Source organism: Aphelocoma coerulescens, chromosome 4A, assembly GCF_041296385.1.
Source record: "Aphelocoma coerulescens isolate FSJ_1873_10779 chromosome 4A, UR_Acoe_1.0, whole genome shotgun sequence".
Lineage (NCBI taxonomy): Eukaryota > Metazoa > Chordata > Aves > Passeriformes > Corvidae > Aphelocoma > Aphelocoma coerulescens.
In genome coordinates, this window is record NC_091018.1 from 21174818 (window position 1) to 21191202 (window position 16385).

Below are 16385 nucleotides of genomic sequence, written 5' to 3' on the forward strand. Positions count from 1 at the left end.
ACTTTTCTGGGTGTAACCCTGTAGTAACTTGAAATACATCCTGGCTTTACCACTAGTAAAGGTGGAGGAAGGACAAAAACTGGAATGGGAGGAGGTGGATGCTGTCAACAGCTCTTCCTTGGGCCCAGCCCAGGGCATCCGGCACACTCCGGGATTTATTCACTCAGGGCAGGATTAAACTCGTGCCCAGCTTGTGCCAGGGGCTGTTGTTCCTGGCTGTCACAACACACCAAGGCATTTCCTGCAGCCCAGGGGAGCTTTTCCAACCCCAAACAGCTGCTGAGCACAACCCTGCACCCAAAGGCCCCCAGATGAACCCCAAACCTCCCTGAAAATCCCCCATGGGTGAGCCCTGGGTGAGCCCCAACCCAGCTCCTTGGGAGGCAGCTCCTCCCTGGGCACTGCCAGGGCGGCTGCCAGGCTCCCGTGACTCAGGGAATGGGGGCAGGTTAAAAATACCCTCAGCTGCATTTGGAGCAGAGCTGCTGGGCTGTTCTTAACCCCAGCTGAGGCCCTCAGGCTGTCACCGCCACTGGAGCAGGGGAGGGAGGGGATGGGAGGCAGGAACCCCAAAAGGGAACAAATGCTGTCCTCAGGAGCAATGGATCCTGTCCCAGAGCCGGACACGGGGATAAATCCAGCATTCCCGGGGCTGCCACCAGCCACAACCCACCAGGGGCTGATTCCCATCCCACTGCTACCCCGAGGGGCATTTCCCACCCCTACACACCACAGCAACACCCTCTGGGATAACACACACTCTTTATTAGCAGCAACAGCCATCAACAAGCCACAAAGTCTCCACAACAACTCACAGACAACTCCCCAACTTAGGAAAGGTTTTCTTGTAAAACCTGTGGCTACGTTTTACACCCTCACGTGCAACAGAGAACACGACAACCTGTCCTGCAGCTTCCAGTGGGGTCGGCATCTCCTCTACTCCACCCAAACTCCTCTGCTTCCTCCAGTGGTTCCATGAAACCCCAGGCTGAGATGGCTCCTTGCTAACAGCCCCTGAATATCCTCTCCCACAATTTTCCAGTTGGCCTTGGAGAGGTCCCCAGCCTGCTCCAGAGGCGCTGGGGATCGGCTCAGGGTGGGCCCTGGAGCTGGGATTTCCCCCTCAGACTAAAAAGGGGGTGCAAATGTCCCGGGGTGACCAACAGTGAGGTCCAGCACCCCAGGGGAGCATCCAGTTCTCTGCAGGTGGGAGATGCCTGCTCTGCCTCCCCTCACAGCACCGCCCAGGAGAGCCCTGCAGAAGCAGCACGGGGAGGGAGGGGACAGCAGGGGACAGCAGGGGACGGGAGCAGGGCTCCCGGTATCCAACCAGGCCAAGGCTGATGTCACCCGCAGGAGCAGCAAACGGGAAGGACGAGCTGGCACCAGCACTCCTTGTGCTGGGAAGAGGAGGGGATGTCCCCAGGGATCTCCCCAGATGCTGCAGAGCCCAGGGCAGGAGGAGATGGGCTCGGGAGCATCCCTACCTCAGCCGGCTGCAGGGATTTCCTTGGGATCTGCCTTCAAACCCTGAACTCCTCTGCTGCTCCCCATTCCCTGCCAGCTCCCGCTGCCCCGCTCCCGCCTGGACGTGCACACAGCGCAGTCCTGCCCCTTCTCCTCCCTCCGAGGGCCACACGGAGCAGGACGCCCAGAGCCTCAGCCCCCGAGCCCCCTGGCAAACCCCTGGCACAGCAGGACACCGGGAGGCCCCGGGAGGCAGGGCTGGCTCCCGGGACTGTGGATTTGCCCAGCAGGAACAGTGGCTCTTTCCAGAGCCATGAGCCTGTGCAGGGCTCTGGAGGGAGCCAGGAGGATGGAGGGAGGAGCAGGTACATCCCTCTCCAGGGACGCACAACAGGAAGAGCAGAACAACATAGAAATAGTCCAAACCAGTGTTTTCCAAAACAATATCTGCAGGTTCTGGCAGCTTGAACACTTCAGAGGGGAGTCCAGGAGAGGCTGAGCTGGGATACCTGGCACTCCCAGCTGTATCCATCATCAGGGAATGGCAACAGCAGGGCTGACCCAGCTCTACCTGCAAGGAGAAGAGAGGTCCCCACATGAGCCATGTCCTGGGCACTCGGACCCCTCCATGGCCTCAGCCAGCTCCGAGTGTCCCACGCTGGCAGTGGCAGCACCGGCAGGTCTGGACCTCTGCCCTACTCCAAATTCCAGGAGCTACCTTGGCCAGTTTATCCCTGGGTGGAGTTCCCTGGGATTTGGCTGCACAAGACACCTGAGAGCTCTCCTGCTTGCAACCCACCACCACATGGGATGGGTTTTCCATCCTGAGGGACTCACATCCTTGTCCTCAGCCTCCAGGGAGCTCCAGTGAGTGTGTGTTTGTGCTCACATGGAGGGAGCAATTTCTGAGAAAATCTCAGGAATCACTCACTTCCCAGAAATCTCTGGAGTATTCAAAAGCCCACCTGTTACTCAGAGCTAAGATAACCACACATGTCAGGCTCTGGGTGGAGGAATCGAGAATATTTCCAGAGTAAATCCCAGTGCGGGTTAAATAGAGGGGACAGCAAATCCTTTGAGCCTCCAGGGTGGGAGAGCAGCTGGGACAGCACCCCGAGCTCTCCCACTGCTCCAGCTCACGGATCCAGACAAGGATAAATTTGGGCTTGTAGGGAGTAAATTTTGGCTGGAGCAAGGGGGCCACCCCAAGAGGGGGCTGGAGGCATCTTACCAACAGTTGTCACACTTGTCCTCCCTTCTCTGGCACCAGACGAAGACACCTGGAGACAAAGCAGCAGCATCAGAGAATCCCAGAATCCCACAACTGTTTGGGTTGGAGAGACCTTTAAAGCCCATCCTGTTCCAACTCCCTGCCATGGGCACGAACACCTTCCACTAGACCAGGCTGCTCAGAGCCCCATCATCATCATCATCATCATCATCCTCCTCCTCCTCTCCATTAAAGGCCCTGGAGATGCCTTTTCCAGCTGGGAAACCTCAGTCCAGGAGCCCATCAGCCCTCCCCAAGACAGGATTGGGATTTGGGGCCTGGGGTAGACCCCCCTGCTCACCCCACACTGCCCCACAGCTCCCACCCCAACAGTTGGGGAGGGGACCAGCCACCAGCTCTGGCCACGTGTGACCTGTGGCCCCAGGGCAAGGGGAGTGTGACGGAATGACAACAGCAGGAGCACGGCCAGGAGCTTTTCCAGCACCTCCCCAGCGCCAGGAGGCTTTCCCAGGAAAAACCTGAAACCTTTGTGCAATACAAAAACACACCCACAACCCCCAGGGAGAACCTCCCGCTCCATCCACATCCACCTCCAGGCTTGGCTGGGTCTTGGGTTTTTTTGCAGTTGGCAATCTGAGAATTCAAATCCTCACTTTGCCAGGGATATGGGATGGGATGGGATGGGATGGGATGGGATGGGATGGGATGGGATGGGATGGGATGGGATGGGATGGGATGGGATGGAAAACACACTCTCCAGCTCCAAAAAAGGAGGAAAAGCAAGACTGGAGGCACCTTTCCCTGCTGAGGGCAGAAAACCCTCACAGCATGGTGGGAGCTCGGTGCTGTCATCATAGAAGGGATGTCTGACATCCCCTGGATTTTGTGGGGGCTGACTCAGATCAGAACAGTCAAATATCATCTCCTGCCTGTCCTGGACATGCAGGAGGGGTTCTCACGACTTTCCCACTCATATCTGGGAGAAGGGAGACAAGGGAAGGCCAAAGAGGACAACGGAGGCCAGCATGACCTCCTTGGACTGGGGAAACCCTGCTGGAAACAGCAGCTGTGACACAGCCCAGTCCCTGCCCACGGGATGCCAGGGTGGGAAAGCCAGGTCCTGGCAGGGATGTGCCACACTGGACCCTCTCACCCATCTCTTGAGGCCACAGCACCTGCCATGGCACCCACCAGCCAGAAACAGGGCAAAGAGTCACCCCAGCACCCACCTGCCCAGCCCAGCACCCACCTGCGAGCGAGCCGATGATGACACAGGCCAGGACCACGGGCAGCACCACGTTGGCAGAGTCTGCAAGGGGGAGAACCCAGAGCCTCTGCACCAGAGTGCATTTAACCTGAACTTAACCCTCCCACACCCTGCTCAGCACGGGCAGGGAGGGAGGACCCCTTCGCTGGGGCTGTCTCCCGGCTGCTCCCCGGGGCACTCACGGTGGACTTGCAGCAGGAAGGAGGTCTCGTTCTGGCTCACGGCGTTGCTCACCACGCACGTGTAGTAGCCGCTGTCGCTGATGGACGCCCGCAGGATGCAGAGCGTGGTGTTCTCCACAAACTGGATGCGCTCACTTCCCAGGAGCAGCTGCCCGTTTTTCTCCCACCAGTAGGCGTCTGCCTTCCCTTGCAGCACGTTGCAGACCAGTTTGGTGTTGCCTCCTGCCTTCACCGAGGAGTTGCCCACGATCTCTGGCTTGGACAGCGGTGCTGGGAGAAGCAGAGGCAGCGTCAGCGCTCAAACCCGCGGCAATCCCGGCTCCCAGCCAAGCAGGAGGGCTGGCCACGGCACCACTCACCCACGACGTGCAGATGGAACCAGGCCGTGGCCTCCTCCTGGGACCGGAGGCGGTAGAGGCGGCTGTCCCCGCTCTGCAGCACCACCTGCAGCGACAGGTTCGACTCGTTGAACGTCGTGCGGTTCTCGTAGAGCCGGGACATGATGGAGGGGCGGTTGTGGGCATAGCTGAGGATGACCCCCTCCTCCGTGCCCTCTCTGTACTCCCAGGACACCGCCCTGCTGCCCCGCAGCGCGGGGGCCGTCAGCAGCACGGTGCAGCCCACGGCCGACACCAGGCTCCCCGAGGCCGGGCGCAGGTCGGCGGAGTAGCAGGGAGCGAGCGTGCGGGCTGGAAGAGAAACCAGGAGTCAGTCACCCCACAGCCACGGGGATCCCACAGCCACGGGGATCCCACCGCATCCACCTGGGAGCTGCTGCTGGAGCCCTTCCTGGCTCAGCTGCAGAGGGAATTATTTATAAAATCATGGAAGGCTTTGGCTTGGAAGGGGCCTTAAAGATCGCCTAGTTTCATGGGCAGGGACCCATGTTCCAAGCCCCGTCCAACTTCCAGGGGCAGCCGCAGCTTCTCTGGGAAACATTGGTGCTTGGGCCTCACCACCCTCACAGGGAGGAATTTCTCCCAGTGTCCCATCCATCCCTGCCCTCTGGCACTAGGAAGCCATTCCCCTTGTCCTGTCATTCCAGGCCCTTGTCCCCAGTCCCTCTCCAGCTCTCCTGGAGCCCCTTTAGGCCCTGGAAGGGGCTCTGGAGCCTTCCCTTCTCCAGGTGAGCTCCAGGCCTCGGAGCAGCTCCGGGTCCTTCCTGTGCCGGGCCCAGGGCTGGGGCAGCTCTGCAGGCGGGGTCTGAGGGGGCACCGGGGCAGAATCCCCCCTCCCCACGCTCTGGGGCTCGAGCCGTGTTGGCCGGGCCGTGCTGAGCTTCTCATCCACCAACAGCCCCGAATCTTTCAGCGGGGACATGGAAATGCTCCCTCCTGCTCTGAGGGGGCACAAGCGGAGCTGAGGGCCCCCCGGGCACGGTCCCTGCCAGGAACACGGGCCGAGAGACGAGAAAAGCCGCAAGTCCCTTCCCGACCTTCCCCTAAAAGCTTTTCTCCGGGATCAAGGCGTGCCCGAGCCTGGAGTCGCCCTCGCGTCTTAAACCAGGCGCCAGGAAAAGCTTCCCAAAGCCGGGAGCGGCTCCGTGCGGCGCGGGGGTCCCGCCCGCCTTCCCCCCGCGGCCCAGCTCGGCCAAACCCCCCCAAAAGGCTCCGGGAGAGACCCTCGGGCAGCCCTGGAACGGGACCGGCCCGGGGCTGACACTCGCCTGTGACCCCCGGGGCGGCCGCGGCGCTGCCGGGGGCGAGGAGGAGGAGGAGGAGGAGGAGGGGGACGGGGAACATCTGCGGGGCCGGCGCGGCCACGGCTCCGCCGCGGGGCTCCGGGGGCTCCTTGGGGCGGGACGGGGCGGGACGGGGCGGGCTCTCCCCTCCTTCTCCTTCTCCTCCTCTGCTCTTCCCCTCTCCTCCCCTTCCCTCCTTTCTCGCCTTTCTCTCCCTCCCCTTCTTCCCCTCCTCACCTCCTCTCTTCCTCTTCTCTCTTCTACGCCTCTCCCCTCTTCTTCCCTTCCCTCCTCTCCCTTTTCCTCCACTCCCCTCCTCTCCCGCTTCTCACCTCCCTTCTCCTCATCCTCTGCCTCCTCTCCGTTTTCTTCTCCTCTTCCTCTCTTCCTCCTCCCTCTCTCCTTTCCAGGACATCCAAACCCAACACACGGACCCCTCCAAGGCGCTGCCTTCTCCCGTCCCTCCTGTTCCTCCTCCACCTGCCGCGGTGTAAAACCCCCAAATCCCAGCTCAGGGGCACCGGGGGAATGGCCTCACCCTGTCCCCAGGATCCCAGCTCAGCCACAAAAACTGGGGGTTTAATCATTTCCTAGAGCAGCCCTTCCAGCTCCAGGCAGGGCTGTGGGGAGGACAGGACATGGCTGGGACGCTGCTCCTGCAGGAGATTTGTCTCGGAATGTTCCAGGCGGGATCGGGAGAATATTCTTCTCCTTCCCCAGGAGGTTGTTTCCATCACCTGGGCAGCTTGGGAAGTGCTGGGGGCTTTGTGGCAGCAAAAAAAAAAAACACCCAGCATGGCCAGAGGAGGATCTCCAGGAGGCCATCAGGAGGAGGAACAAGGACACAGGTGTGCCCAGGCAGGAGCCCACGCAGCTCTCCCAACCCCACTAGAGGGAGCGAGGAGATCGGCTGTGAGAGGACATCGGCTGTGAGAGGACATCGGCTGGGAGAGGACATCGGCTGTGCGAGGACATCGGCTGTGAGAGGACATCGGCTGTGAGAGGACATCAGCTCTGGGAGGACATTGGCTCTGGGAGGACATTGGCTCTGGGAGGACATTGGCTGAGAGGACATCGGCTGGGAGAGGACATCGGCTGTGCGAGGAGCCGGCGGAGGCGCTGGGATCAGGGAGCCCAGCCCAGGAAGGAGCTGCAGCAGAGCTTTCCTGTCATTCCATCACCGGAGCCCGGGGACGCTCCTGGCCGGGGCGGGGATGTCTCGGGAGCTGCTGTCCCGCCTTGAGATGTTCCAGAGGGTGCGGCTCCTCATCCCTCCTGGGGAAGCCCGCGGGTCCAGGGTTTTACGGGGTTCCTCCATCCGTCCCTCCCGTGCCAAACTCCTGCTGGCAGCGTGGGGAGCAGCCCTGGGTACACACGGGGCCTCCCTGCTCCTCCTTTCCCTCGTCTCCCAACCTCCAGCTGCCACCACCAGCCAGAGGCCAGGGAGGGCTGTGAGGACCAGCTTGTGCCCATCCAAGCCAACGTCCTGTCCCACTTGGGTGACCACCCCATCCCTCCATCCCTCCATCCCTCCATCCCTCCATCCCAGCACATGTGAGGCTGGAGCAGCTCTGATGCCACCAGGCAGGGAATGTCTCCACCTGCTCTGCTCTAACAGGGACAAACAAACGCCGGCTCCAGCCCCCGGGCAGGAGAGACCCAGGGAAGGGTTGGGGTGCTCCCAGGGTTTGGAGGGAAGAGGCTGGACGCCTGACCTTCCCCTTGGAAGTACGGTGTGATGGGGAAAAGGTTTTTCCCCAAAAAACACCTCAGCACAGGAACTGATGAGTTCCATCGAAAGACAAACATCTGAGGGCACATTCCAGGGAGGTTACAGCAGCTCCTGAGCCGCACGCGATGACTTCACGTCCCAGGGGCTGCTGTTTCCTGAGGGAGGGAGCGCCGTGTGGCCAGCACATGTTCGGAGTCAGCAGCGGCCGCAGCCAGCGCCGGGCTGGGCTTGGCTTGAGGGAGCAGCGCGGGGAGCTGAGAGCCGGCCCTGGGACCTCCCCGGGGAGGAGCATCCTGCGCTGACCCAGCTCAGGGCGTCTGCCTTGGCCATCCCATAAAACGGGGAAAACAACAAAAATCGCGCATTCCACCATCCTGCCTGAAGCGAACCGAAGCGAATCCAAGGGACAGGCTGGGAAATCCCAGACACAGCCCCATGTCTTGTCGGCATCTCCTGCCGGGTTGCCCCCATCCCAGCGCCTCACTGCCAGCACCAGCAGACCCCAACCAGCCCCTCTCTCTCCTGCTCCCCGGCACTTGCTCTGCACCACGGGGCACTGAGGAAACAGATTTCCAGGCTGTGCCTGACCCAGCTCTCCCAGTGCACAGACCAGGAAACATTAGAAGTGAAAAACAACTCCTCAGCCAGGATTGAGGCATTCTTTTCCCCCTGGCTCCCACCCAATTTTCTCTGCACAGTTCCAGTTCTGGTCCTGCCCTGACTCACAGACAAACCTCTCTCCAAAAGAGCAGCCCCAAGCTCCTGGGTTCTGGTTGCTCCTGGTTTCCCTCTGCTCCTCAGCAGAGCTCAGCTGTGCCCCTGCCACATTGCACGGATCAGCACTCAGAGCAGTGGTGCCAGCACAAACATCCATGCCCCAAGCAGCAAATCATAGAATCATGGAATGGTTTGGGCTGGAAGAGATCTGAAAGCCCATCCCATTCCACCCCCCTGCCATGGACAGGGGCATCTTCCACTAGACCAGGCTGGAACCTATTTGTTCCCCAGATGTGCCATTTGCAGCTCTTCCCTCCTCACCCAGCTCTGCAGGTCCTGAGCCCTTTCCTGAGAACAACCGGGAGGGCTGAGCTGCCACGGGATTTTTTTAGACATAGTTACCTCCCTCCCAGCTCAGCGCCCTTCCCAAACTCCAAGGAGGGCATCTCGCCTGGGGAAACAGCTCCATGCCAGGGCAGGGATGGGGCTCTGGCACTGGGTACACACTGCGCTGGCAGAGAGGCAGGGAAATCAGTCACGGGCCTGGCAGATGCTTTGGGGTGGAAGATCCCCTGCTCTGAGCCCCGGCGGCTCAGAGGAGCCTTTCTGCTTTCCAAACTGCTCCACATTTCTGTTGTGGAGCAATGGGAATGTGACCCAGCAGCAGGACAGAGCCTGGGGCTCAGCAGGAATGGGCAGCCCTGTGCCCAGGGCAGGAGGGCAAGGTGGGCACGGCCCCCCAGCAAGGCCTCCAGGGGACGTTCAGCAGCTCTTGACCCCCCCTCCTGCAAACCTGCCCCTCTCTGAGCCTTTGGTGCTGGCCAGAGCTGACATGTGGCCCATCACCTAAACCTGGCTCAGGTCATGTCCCTCCAATCCTGAGACCTTTTGTTCTTAGCCCAGGCACGCTGGGGTATCCTCGCCTGCGGTCACCCCAGCAGCACCCACACCGTCCTGTGATGGTGGCATGAGGCGCATTCAGGAATCATGGAATGGGCTGGGTGGGAAGGGACCTTAAATCTCACCCAGTGCCACCCCCTGCCATGGGCAGGGACACCTCCCACTGTCCCAGGCTGCTCCAAGCCCCATCCAACCTGGCCTTGGGCACTGCCAGGGATCCAGGGGCAGCCACAGCTGCTCTGGGCAACCTCCCAGATCGGAATCTGTTCCCAATATCCCATCTGACCCTGCCCTCTGTCAGAGCGAAGCCATTCCCCTTTGTCGCTATGTACCCGTGAAGGGTCACTCTGGGGCCCCCCGCGGCCCCGCTGCCTCCCGAGCCGCAGCCCCGGGGCCACCATCGCCCCCTCGGTGGCCGCGAATGGCCCCGCCCCTTCGGCCCCAGGCCACCCCCACCTCCCCACCCCCCGGCCCGCCCCCGCCCGTCCGTCCCGCCGCGCTCGGGCCCGGGGCAGCGGGACCGGGACCGGGCCGGGCCATGGCCCCGCACCCGCCCAGCGCCGGGCACTACCTGCGCTCCGACAGCGGCGGCTCCGACACGCCTATGCTGGCCGAGGCTCCCGCTCCCGCTCCCGGTGACTGTCCCGGTGCCGGTGCCGGTGCCGGTCCGGACGGCGGCCCCGGTGCGGCGCGGGGGCAGCGGCGGCGGCGGTGCGGGCCGCTGTGGGGCAGCGTGGCCTTCATGGCCATCTTGGCCCTGCAGATCGCCTCCACCACCGTCCTCTTCGTCTACTTCAGCATGGCCATCTCCAAGGTGAGCTTTGTCCCGGACCGGCGGCTGCGGGAGGGCTCTGCCCGCTCCCCGCCCCGCGCCAGCGGGTCCAGATGCGGAGTGCGGGGTGGACACTGCCCCAGCTCCCCAGGGAGCAGGGGGTCCAGATGCGGAGTGCGGGGTGGACACTGCCCCAGCTCCCCAGGGAGCAGGGGGTCCAGATGCGGAGTGCGGGGTGGACACTGCCCCAGCTCCCCTGGGAGCGGCGGGTCCAGATGCGGATTGAGGGGTGGACACTGCCCCAGCTCCCCTGGGAGCGGCGGGTCCAGATGTGGATTGGGGGGTGGACACTGCCCCAGCTCCCCAGGGAGCAGGGGGTCCAGATGCGGATTGAGGGGTGGACACTGCCCGAGCCCCGCCCGGAGCTGCAGATCCAGCTGTGCAGGCGGGGGCGGAGGGGTGGACATTGTCCCACCTCCAGATGTGCAGAGACCGTGCCTTTGTCCTCGGCTCCGCCTGGAGCTGAGGGGTTGCACTGGGGAGGGGGCTCTGCCCTGGGATCCCATCGGGGTCTCCAGCTCCAGATGGGGATGTGAGGGGACTTCGCTGGGCTCCAGGCCCCACTGATCCCTGCTTCACCTCTCTCTCCCCTCTTTCCCATCTTCCCCACACTCCAGGACCCCCAAATCCTCCTCACCCCCTTTGTGAGATGTTGGAATCCCCCATTCCAGCACCCCCCATTCCAGCCGCTCTTTTCTTGCTCCAGTGCAGTTCCACCAACTGTGCTGGGATCCCGCCATTCCCACCTCCCACGGGGTCACTCGGCCAAAACCACTCCCAAACTTGGCCGCGACGGGTCTGATCCTTTCAACAGCCTCTCCAGCCCCTCCCCTCAGCCGCTGATTCCGACCCACAACAACCCCGAAGCAGCCAGGCAGGAGATCCATGGGCAGAGTGAAATTCGGGGCTGGCAGCAGCTCCATGGAAGCCACCCTCATCCCTGAGGCTGCGGCAAAAAAAAAGGGTCCTGCAGTGCCAGACATTCCACAAATCACACCAGAGACGGGGAAAAAGGAAAAGCCCTGCCCACGGACGCAGAGGGAATAAACAGCCTGTCTGGATCCAGCGGAGCATCCTTTGGAGTGGGCTCCAGCCCTCCTGCGGGCTTTGTCTCCATCCCTGGGTCACACGAGGTCCCGCTGAGAGGGATTTACATGAAAGGCGGGGAGAGGAGGGGAACGGGGAGACAGCCCCAGGGAAGAGGTGGAGGGAGGAGAAAACCGCTGTAGTGGAACAATTTGGGCTAATTTCAGCGGCCGGTCACCGGATCTGTGCTGGGAATACGGAGTCAGGCTCCTGGAGCCCCTTTGGGCCCTGCAAGGGGCTCTGAGCTCTCCCTGGAGCCTGCCCTTCTCCAAGCGAGCACCCCCAGCCCTCCCAGCCTGGCTCCAGAGCGGCTCCAGCCCTGGAGCAGCTCCGTGGCTTTCTCTGGAGCCGCTGCAGCAGCTCCGTGCCGGGCTGGCCCCGGTCCCGGGACGGGCACACGCCGCAGCCAGCCCGGAGGAGTCACACGGGAGGCCCTGCCCGGACACGCACCCGCCGCGGGCATTCCAAGGGAACAGCCCCATCCCGGGGGGATTCACGGCCTTGGAGCACCCGGCACACGCACCTGGGCGGGCAGGCGTGTGCAGGAACAGCCGGCAGCCCTCCCGCAGCCCGTCCGCGGGGAATGGCCGGGGCAGGGTTAGGGGGGAGAGATGAACCCAAACCCTTTCAATCTGACCTCACACAGCTGTCCTGTGGATGCAGAGGCTGCACTGATCCCAGTATCCTGTGGATCCAGAGGCTGCATGAATCCCGGTATTCTGTTGATATAGAGGCACATCTACACATAGATGGGATATAGATCCCAGACCTGAGCACATCCTGGTCGGAGGCAGCACATACCCAGCTGTGGTGGGCAGGGGTCTGGGGGTCTCGGAACAAACCGGGATGTGGGGCATACGTGGGGCACTGGAGGTGGCCAAGCCCCAGGTGACCACGGGGCCACCCAAGGACTCCTGGGTCTGTCCTGGGACCTGGGAAGTGCCCAGATGACAGAGGGAGGGTGGCCAAGGTGCCGTGTGTTCATTCCCAGCTCCTGGCAGAGCGATTTCAGGGCAGCCATCCCATCTGTGCCTCAGTTTCCCTGGACAGCAGCAGGGTGTGGTGTGACCCTATGATCAGGGGTGACAGTCACCATGGCCACGCCACAGCCAGAGTGGAGCTGGGACAGCCCTGGGACAGACCCAAGGAGGGGAGACTTCCCAGCACAGGGAAGTGCCCGAGCCCTGCCTGGGCTGCCCCGGCGCTGCTCGGGGTCCGGGCTCAGCAGCTGGAAGGGCTGCGCTGTGCCAGAGCCTGTTTGGCAATCCCAGCTCAGCTCAGGGAGCAGCAGGAGTGTGGCCCTGGCTGCCTGGGCAAGTCCAGCCTCCAGCAGCAGCTCCGAGCCAAGGCAGCTCCTGGCCCTGAGCAGTGAGCACATCCTGCAGCTGGAGGAGCCTCATTCCCCCTGGGATAAGGAGGAAGAGGTAAAGGAGATGGATAATGGGAATTTGGGGTTCTTTACTTGGTGCTCAGTGGCTTGTCAGTGTCCTTGGGTCCTGCCTCCTCTTCTTCCTCCCATTTGGTGATGGAATTCTGTGAAAGGGGCTGGCATGCTTCCCAAAGCGCTAGGATGGTCTCCCAGGGATCGCAGGAGGGACAGGATGAGATTTAACCTGTTCAATTCACAAAAAACAGATTTTTGGCTAAACTTGGATCCACCCAAGCCTCCTCCTGCCCCCTCCATCCCACACAGGAGGCACAGCCGGGTTTGCATCCCGGTGGTGCTGCCTGGCCAAGCACCAGCTCTGGGATTGGGGTCATTCTCTGAGCACCCAGGATGCCGGAGGAGCTGAGCAGCTGCCCCACACTCACACCCCAGCAGGATCCCGGCTGCTCCCTCTGTCTGTCCCAGTTTGAATCTCGCTTTGTTTCCATCCCAGCTGAAATCCCAGGCTCCGGGCAGTGCGGAGGAGCTGCGCTGTCTGCAGGCACTCAATCAGCAGCCCGAGGGCTCCAGCCTGGAGGAGCTGAGCAGCAGCCAGGGCTGCCTCAGGCTGGCCAGCACCATCAAAGCCTACGTGGCCACGGTGAGCCCGGGATTGGGGGAGGATGGGAGAGCTCCTGGTTGTCCCCGTGCCTCAGTTTCCCCATCCGCATCCCCGGAGCCATGGGAGGGGGAATGGCCAGAGTGGTTTAAGGTGGGAGTAGGACTCAGACCCCACCCTGGTGGGGCCCAGAGACAGCAGGACAGGGAAGGTGAGGGAGGCTTGGAGGAAGAGCTCAGGCATGGGGACTCCCCTGTCACCTGTAACCGAGGGACTTTCTCTTCTCTGTGGCACAGGTGACGGAGAGCATCATCCGCAGGAGCGCGGTGAAGGGTGAGTCCCTCCGGGGCCAGCTCTGGGGCTGCAGCCAGAGCCTGATCCACAGGAGCTGTGGCCCATGGGAGCCTGATCCAGGGAGGCCAGCAGGGGGTGGGGGGGCCGGTCACTCCTAGGACACACTGCGGTGCTGCGAGCTGGGGCAGGAGAGGGGAGAGCCAGGATTGTCACTGGCCGTGACAGGCACACGTTCTGGGAATGGGCTGGGGGACAGCCACGTCCGTTTGTCCGGAGGCCGGGGAAGCAGGGCCGTGGCACGGCACAGATGTGTTGGTTGATGATTGACCAGACATTTCCATCCCTCAGGAACCTTTTGCTCTGGTAGGTCTGTGGGGCATTCCCTGGCCCTGCTGGCATGGGGCCGGGTGTCCCCACACTGTCCTTACAGCGTCTGTCCCTTCCCTGCAGAGGCCTGGCGGAGCTATTTCAACACCTCAGAGGGGCAGCCTCCTCCCAAAATAGCCGGGAAACCCTCGGCACATCTCACCCTCCGCCCACAGAGCCTGGCTCAGGATGGTGAGTTGGGAAACCCCTCTGGGCACTGCTGGGTCTCCAAGATGGGAATGGGAGAGATCAAAGGGCAGGGGACCAGGATGGAGGAGGTGTTGGGTGGCCCATGGGGAGAGATGTCTCCTGATCACTCCAAGACCACCGAGCTCCATCGCTCCAAGCTGGATGACTGGGAAAGAGTCGGAGCCACCCTGTCCGCTCCGTCTGACCCTGCCAGGTCGCTCCCCTCAGTGGCTCTCCCTTCCCGCAGGACGCTCCCAGCGCTTCGGGAACCTGTCGCAGTCGTGCCGCCACGCCATCACGCACTGGGGGCCCAGCAGCCTGCAGTCCCACGTGCAGAACATGACGTACCGGGCGGGGCGGCTGCGGGTGGAGCAGCCGGGCAAGTACTACGTGTACTCCCAGATCTATTTCCGCTACCGCGGCGCCGGCGCCTCGGGCCCGCAGCTCGTGCAGTGCATCCAGTGGCAGCCAGCCCACAGCCCGCCCGTGCTGCTGCTCAAGGGCGTGGGCACCAAGTGCTGGGCGCCCGAGGCCGACTACGGGCTCCACGCGCTCTACCAGGGGGGACTCTTCGAGCTCCAGGCCGGTGATGAGCTCTTCGTCTCCGTCTCCTCCTTGGCCATCGACTACAACGATGCAGCAGCCAGCTACTTTGGGGCCTTCCGGCTCGACCTGTGACCCCCTCCACTCCCACCTGTCCCACATGGCTCCTAGGCACGGCCAGTGGCCCAGGGGCCACACAGGGTCCTTCTCGCTGGGTGTTGTCTCTCGTGGTGAGGGATGAGCCAAGAAGGGCACCAGGGCGGCTGCCCACGGGGACCTGCTGTGCTCAGAAGCCGGTGACCCAGGAAGGGTGTCCGAGGACCTACAGGGGACATGCACGATGGGGGACATCACAGCCCTGGTGACCCAGCACCTCCCAACGGCTCCCTACAGCAGGAAAGGCACCAGGGCCACATCTGCCACTGCCAGACAAAGTGTCCCCATGGCAGGGTGACACCCACGGGTCTGACCCCACCTTAGGCAGGGCTGGGAGTGCCAGGGACCCGGGGCTGGAAGCACCCCCAGGGTACAGGACTGGCACCCCTGGGGCACATCTTGGGGACGGGGCAGGTCCAGTGTCGGTCTCTGGAAAGGAACGAAGCAGTTCCAGTCTGGGAGATCAAAGCCTGGAGCCCACCAGCGATGGCTCCAGAGAGGGCAAAGGGCAGGACCGTGACACCGGAGCAGTCCTGGCACCACACCTGGCACGTGGCACTGGGGCACGTGGTGACCGAGCCAGGCTGTGCAGGACCAGGACCTCGGCACAGCTGCTGACCAAGCACCTCTCCCCGTGGGGATTTGCTCCCCCCCAGCCCTCATGGACCAGCACAGCCCCCACTTCCTCACATCTCCTGCCCTGGCAGTCCCTGCAGGATTCCAGCTCTGGGTGAGCCCGGTGGTCACAGCAGGACCTTGGAGGGACCAAACCAGCCCCGGGGTGATGGAGCCACCCCAGAGGCCAAAGGTGGGTTTGGGCAGGGCAGAGCAGGGCCCAGCTGGCTCAGCCCATGGACACTGGGGGGGCACAGCCCCCTTTTCTAACCACCCCTGTACTCTCTGTATCCGACTAAGACTGTGGGGATTCATGGACAGTGGCAGCGTGGGCTGCCACAAGCATGGGGCTCCCAGGAAGGACAGAATAAAGCCTTGTACTCCAGCACCGGCCTGGCCCCTTTGCACCCAGGACACAGCCCCGGGCAGGGTGGACACGGAGCCAGGGGGAGCAGTTCCCACATCCCCCCACACCCTCAGGTGCTGGGCATTCCCAATCCCTGGCCCCCATCTCCTGCAGGCTCCCCATCCAGGGGGTTGGTACAACCCCCACAGGGCACGGTGCCACCCTGGCACCTGCACACCAACACCTGGACCAGCCCCAAATGCAAGGGAAGATTCCCCAGCTCATCCAGAACCTCCAGAAACTCATCCAAAGCCCAAGAGCACCGAGAGCACCCTCCTGCAGCCTCCAGAGGGGTGACAGGGGTGATCCCCCCATGGCAGAGGCTCTGTTTTCCCAGTCCCCGTGGAGAGACAGAGGGAGCTAAGCCGAGCCCTGGCTCAGCAGCCCTTGGCCCTGGAGCACGCTGGGCCCCTGCCCAAAGCAAACAAAGCACTCCAAACCCCTCCATTCCAAAACCATCCCTTTTCCTCCACCTCTCATCCCACCTCCTGCTGTCCCAGCCACCCTGGTGACCCACAACAGGGCCCTTGACATCCTCAGGTCTCAAACACCCCCAGGGAGCACGGAGCTCATCCCGCCTCTGGCAGCAGCCAGGGGAGCGCAGGGCTGAACCAGGGGATCTGGGGCTGCAGGAAACGCAGCAGGTGGTTCCGGCATTTCCTTGGAAAGGGAGTTTAAAGGGACACGGCCGATGGAGCCGGCAGAGGTTGTGTGTGCCGTGGAGGAAGCAGGGAAA

General features: G+C 62.7%; 2 protein-coding genes across 3 annotated transcripts; one reads left to right on the top strand and one right to left on the bottom strand.

Annotated features, from left to right (window-relative positions):
• Positions 1 to 745: 745 nt before the first annotated feature.
• On the bottom strand, positions 746 to 12969 carry LOC138110626 (natural killer cell receptor 2B4-like). Of its 2 annotated transcripts, none has more exons than XM_069015768.1 (6): positions 10647 to 12969; positions 4507 to 4836; positions 4148 to 4417; positions 3948 to 4007; positions 2699 to 2747; positions 746 to 2038 (listed from the first exon to the last, which is right to left on the bottom strand). In XM_069015768.1, exons 1-6 carry the CDS (start codon positions 10990 to 10992, stop codon positions 2035 to 2037), a joined length of 1059 nt encoding a protein of 352 aa, XP_068871869.1. In that variant the 5' UTR covers positions 10993 to 12969; the 3' UTR covers positions 746 to 2034. The 2 variants fall into 2 exon arrangements, with proteins under 2 accessions (XP_068871869.1, XP_068871870.1); XM_069015769.1 differs by lacking the exon at positions 10647 to 12969 and adding an exon at positions 6367 to 6740.
• LOC138110627 (tumor necrosis factor ligand superfamily member 10-like) lies at positions 9665 to 15628 on the top strand. Its single transcript, XM_069015770.1, has 5 exons — positions 9665 to 9991; positions 12976 to 13122; positions 13377 to 13413; positions 13825 to 13932; positions 14177 to 15628. Exons 1-5 carry the CDS (start codon positions 9716 to 9718, stop codon positions 14605 to 14607), a joined length of 999 nt encoding a protein of 332 aa, XP_068871871.1. The 5' UTR covers positions 9665 to 9715; the 3' UTR covers positions 14608 to 15628.
• Positions 15629 to 16385: the final 757 nt, after the last annotated feature.

What these genes read in the sequence shown, in the direction of transcription:
- LOC138110627 (XM_069015770.1), top strand. Translation starts at nt 9,716, where the DNA reads ATGGCCCCGCACCCGCCCAGCGCCGGGCACTACCTGCGCTCCGACAGC. An exon ending in TCAGCATGGCCATCTCCAAG is followed by an intron (nt 9,992 to 12,975) that starts GTGAGCTTTGTC and finishes TTTCCATCCCAG; the next exon opens with CTGAAATCCCAGGCTCCGGG. An exon ending in TCAAAGCCTACGTGGCCACG is followed by an intron (nt 13,123 to 13,376) that starts GTGAGCCCGGGA and finishes TCTGTGGCACAG; the next exon opens with GTGACGGAGAGCATCATCCG.
- LOC138110626 (XM_069015768.1), bottom strand. Translation starts at nt 10,992, where the DNA reads ATGTCTGGCACTGCAGGACCCTTTTTTTTTGCCGCAGCCTCAGGGATG. An exon ending in CTTCCTGCTGCAAGTCCACC is followed by an intron (nt 4,008 to 4,147) that starts GTGAGTGCCCCG and finishes TCCCCCTTGCAG; the next exon opens with ACTCTGCCAACGTGGTGCTG. An exon ending in CATCATCGGCTCGCTCGCAG is followed by an intron (nt 2,748 to 3,947) that starts GTGGGTGCTGGG and finishes CTTTGTCTCCAG; the next exon opens with GTGTCTTCGTCTGGTGCCAG.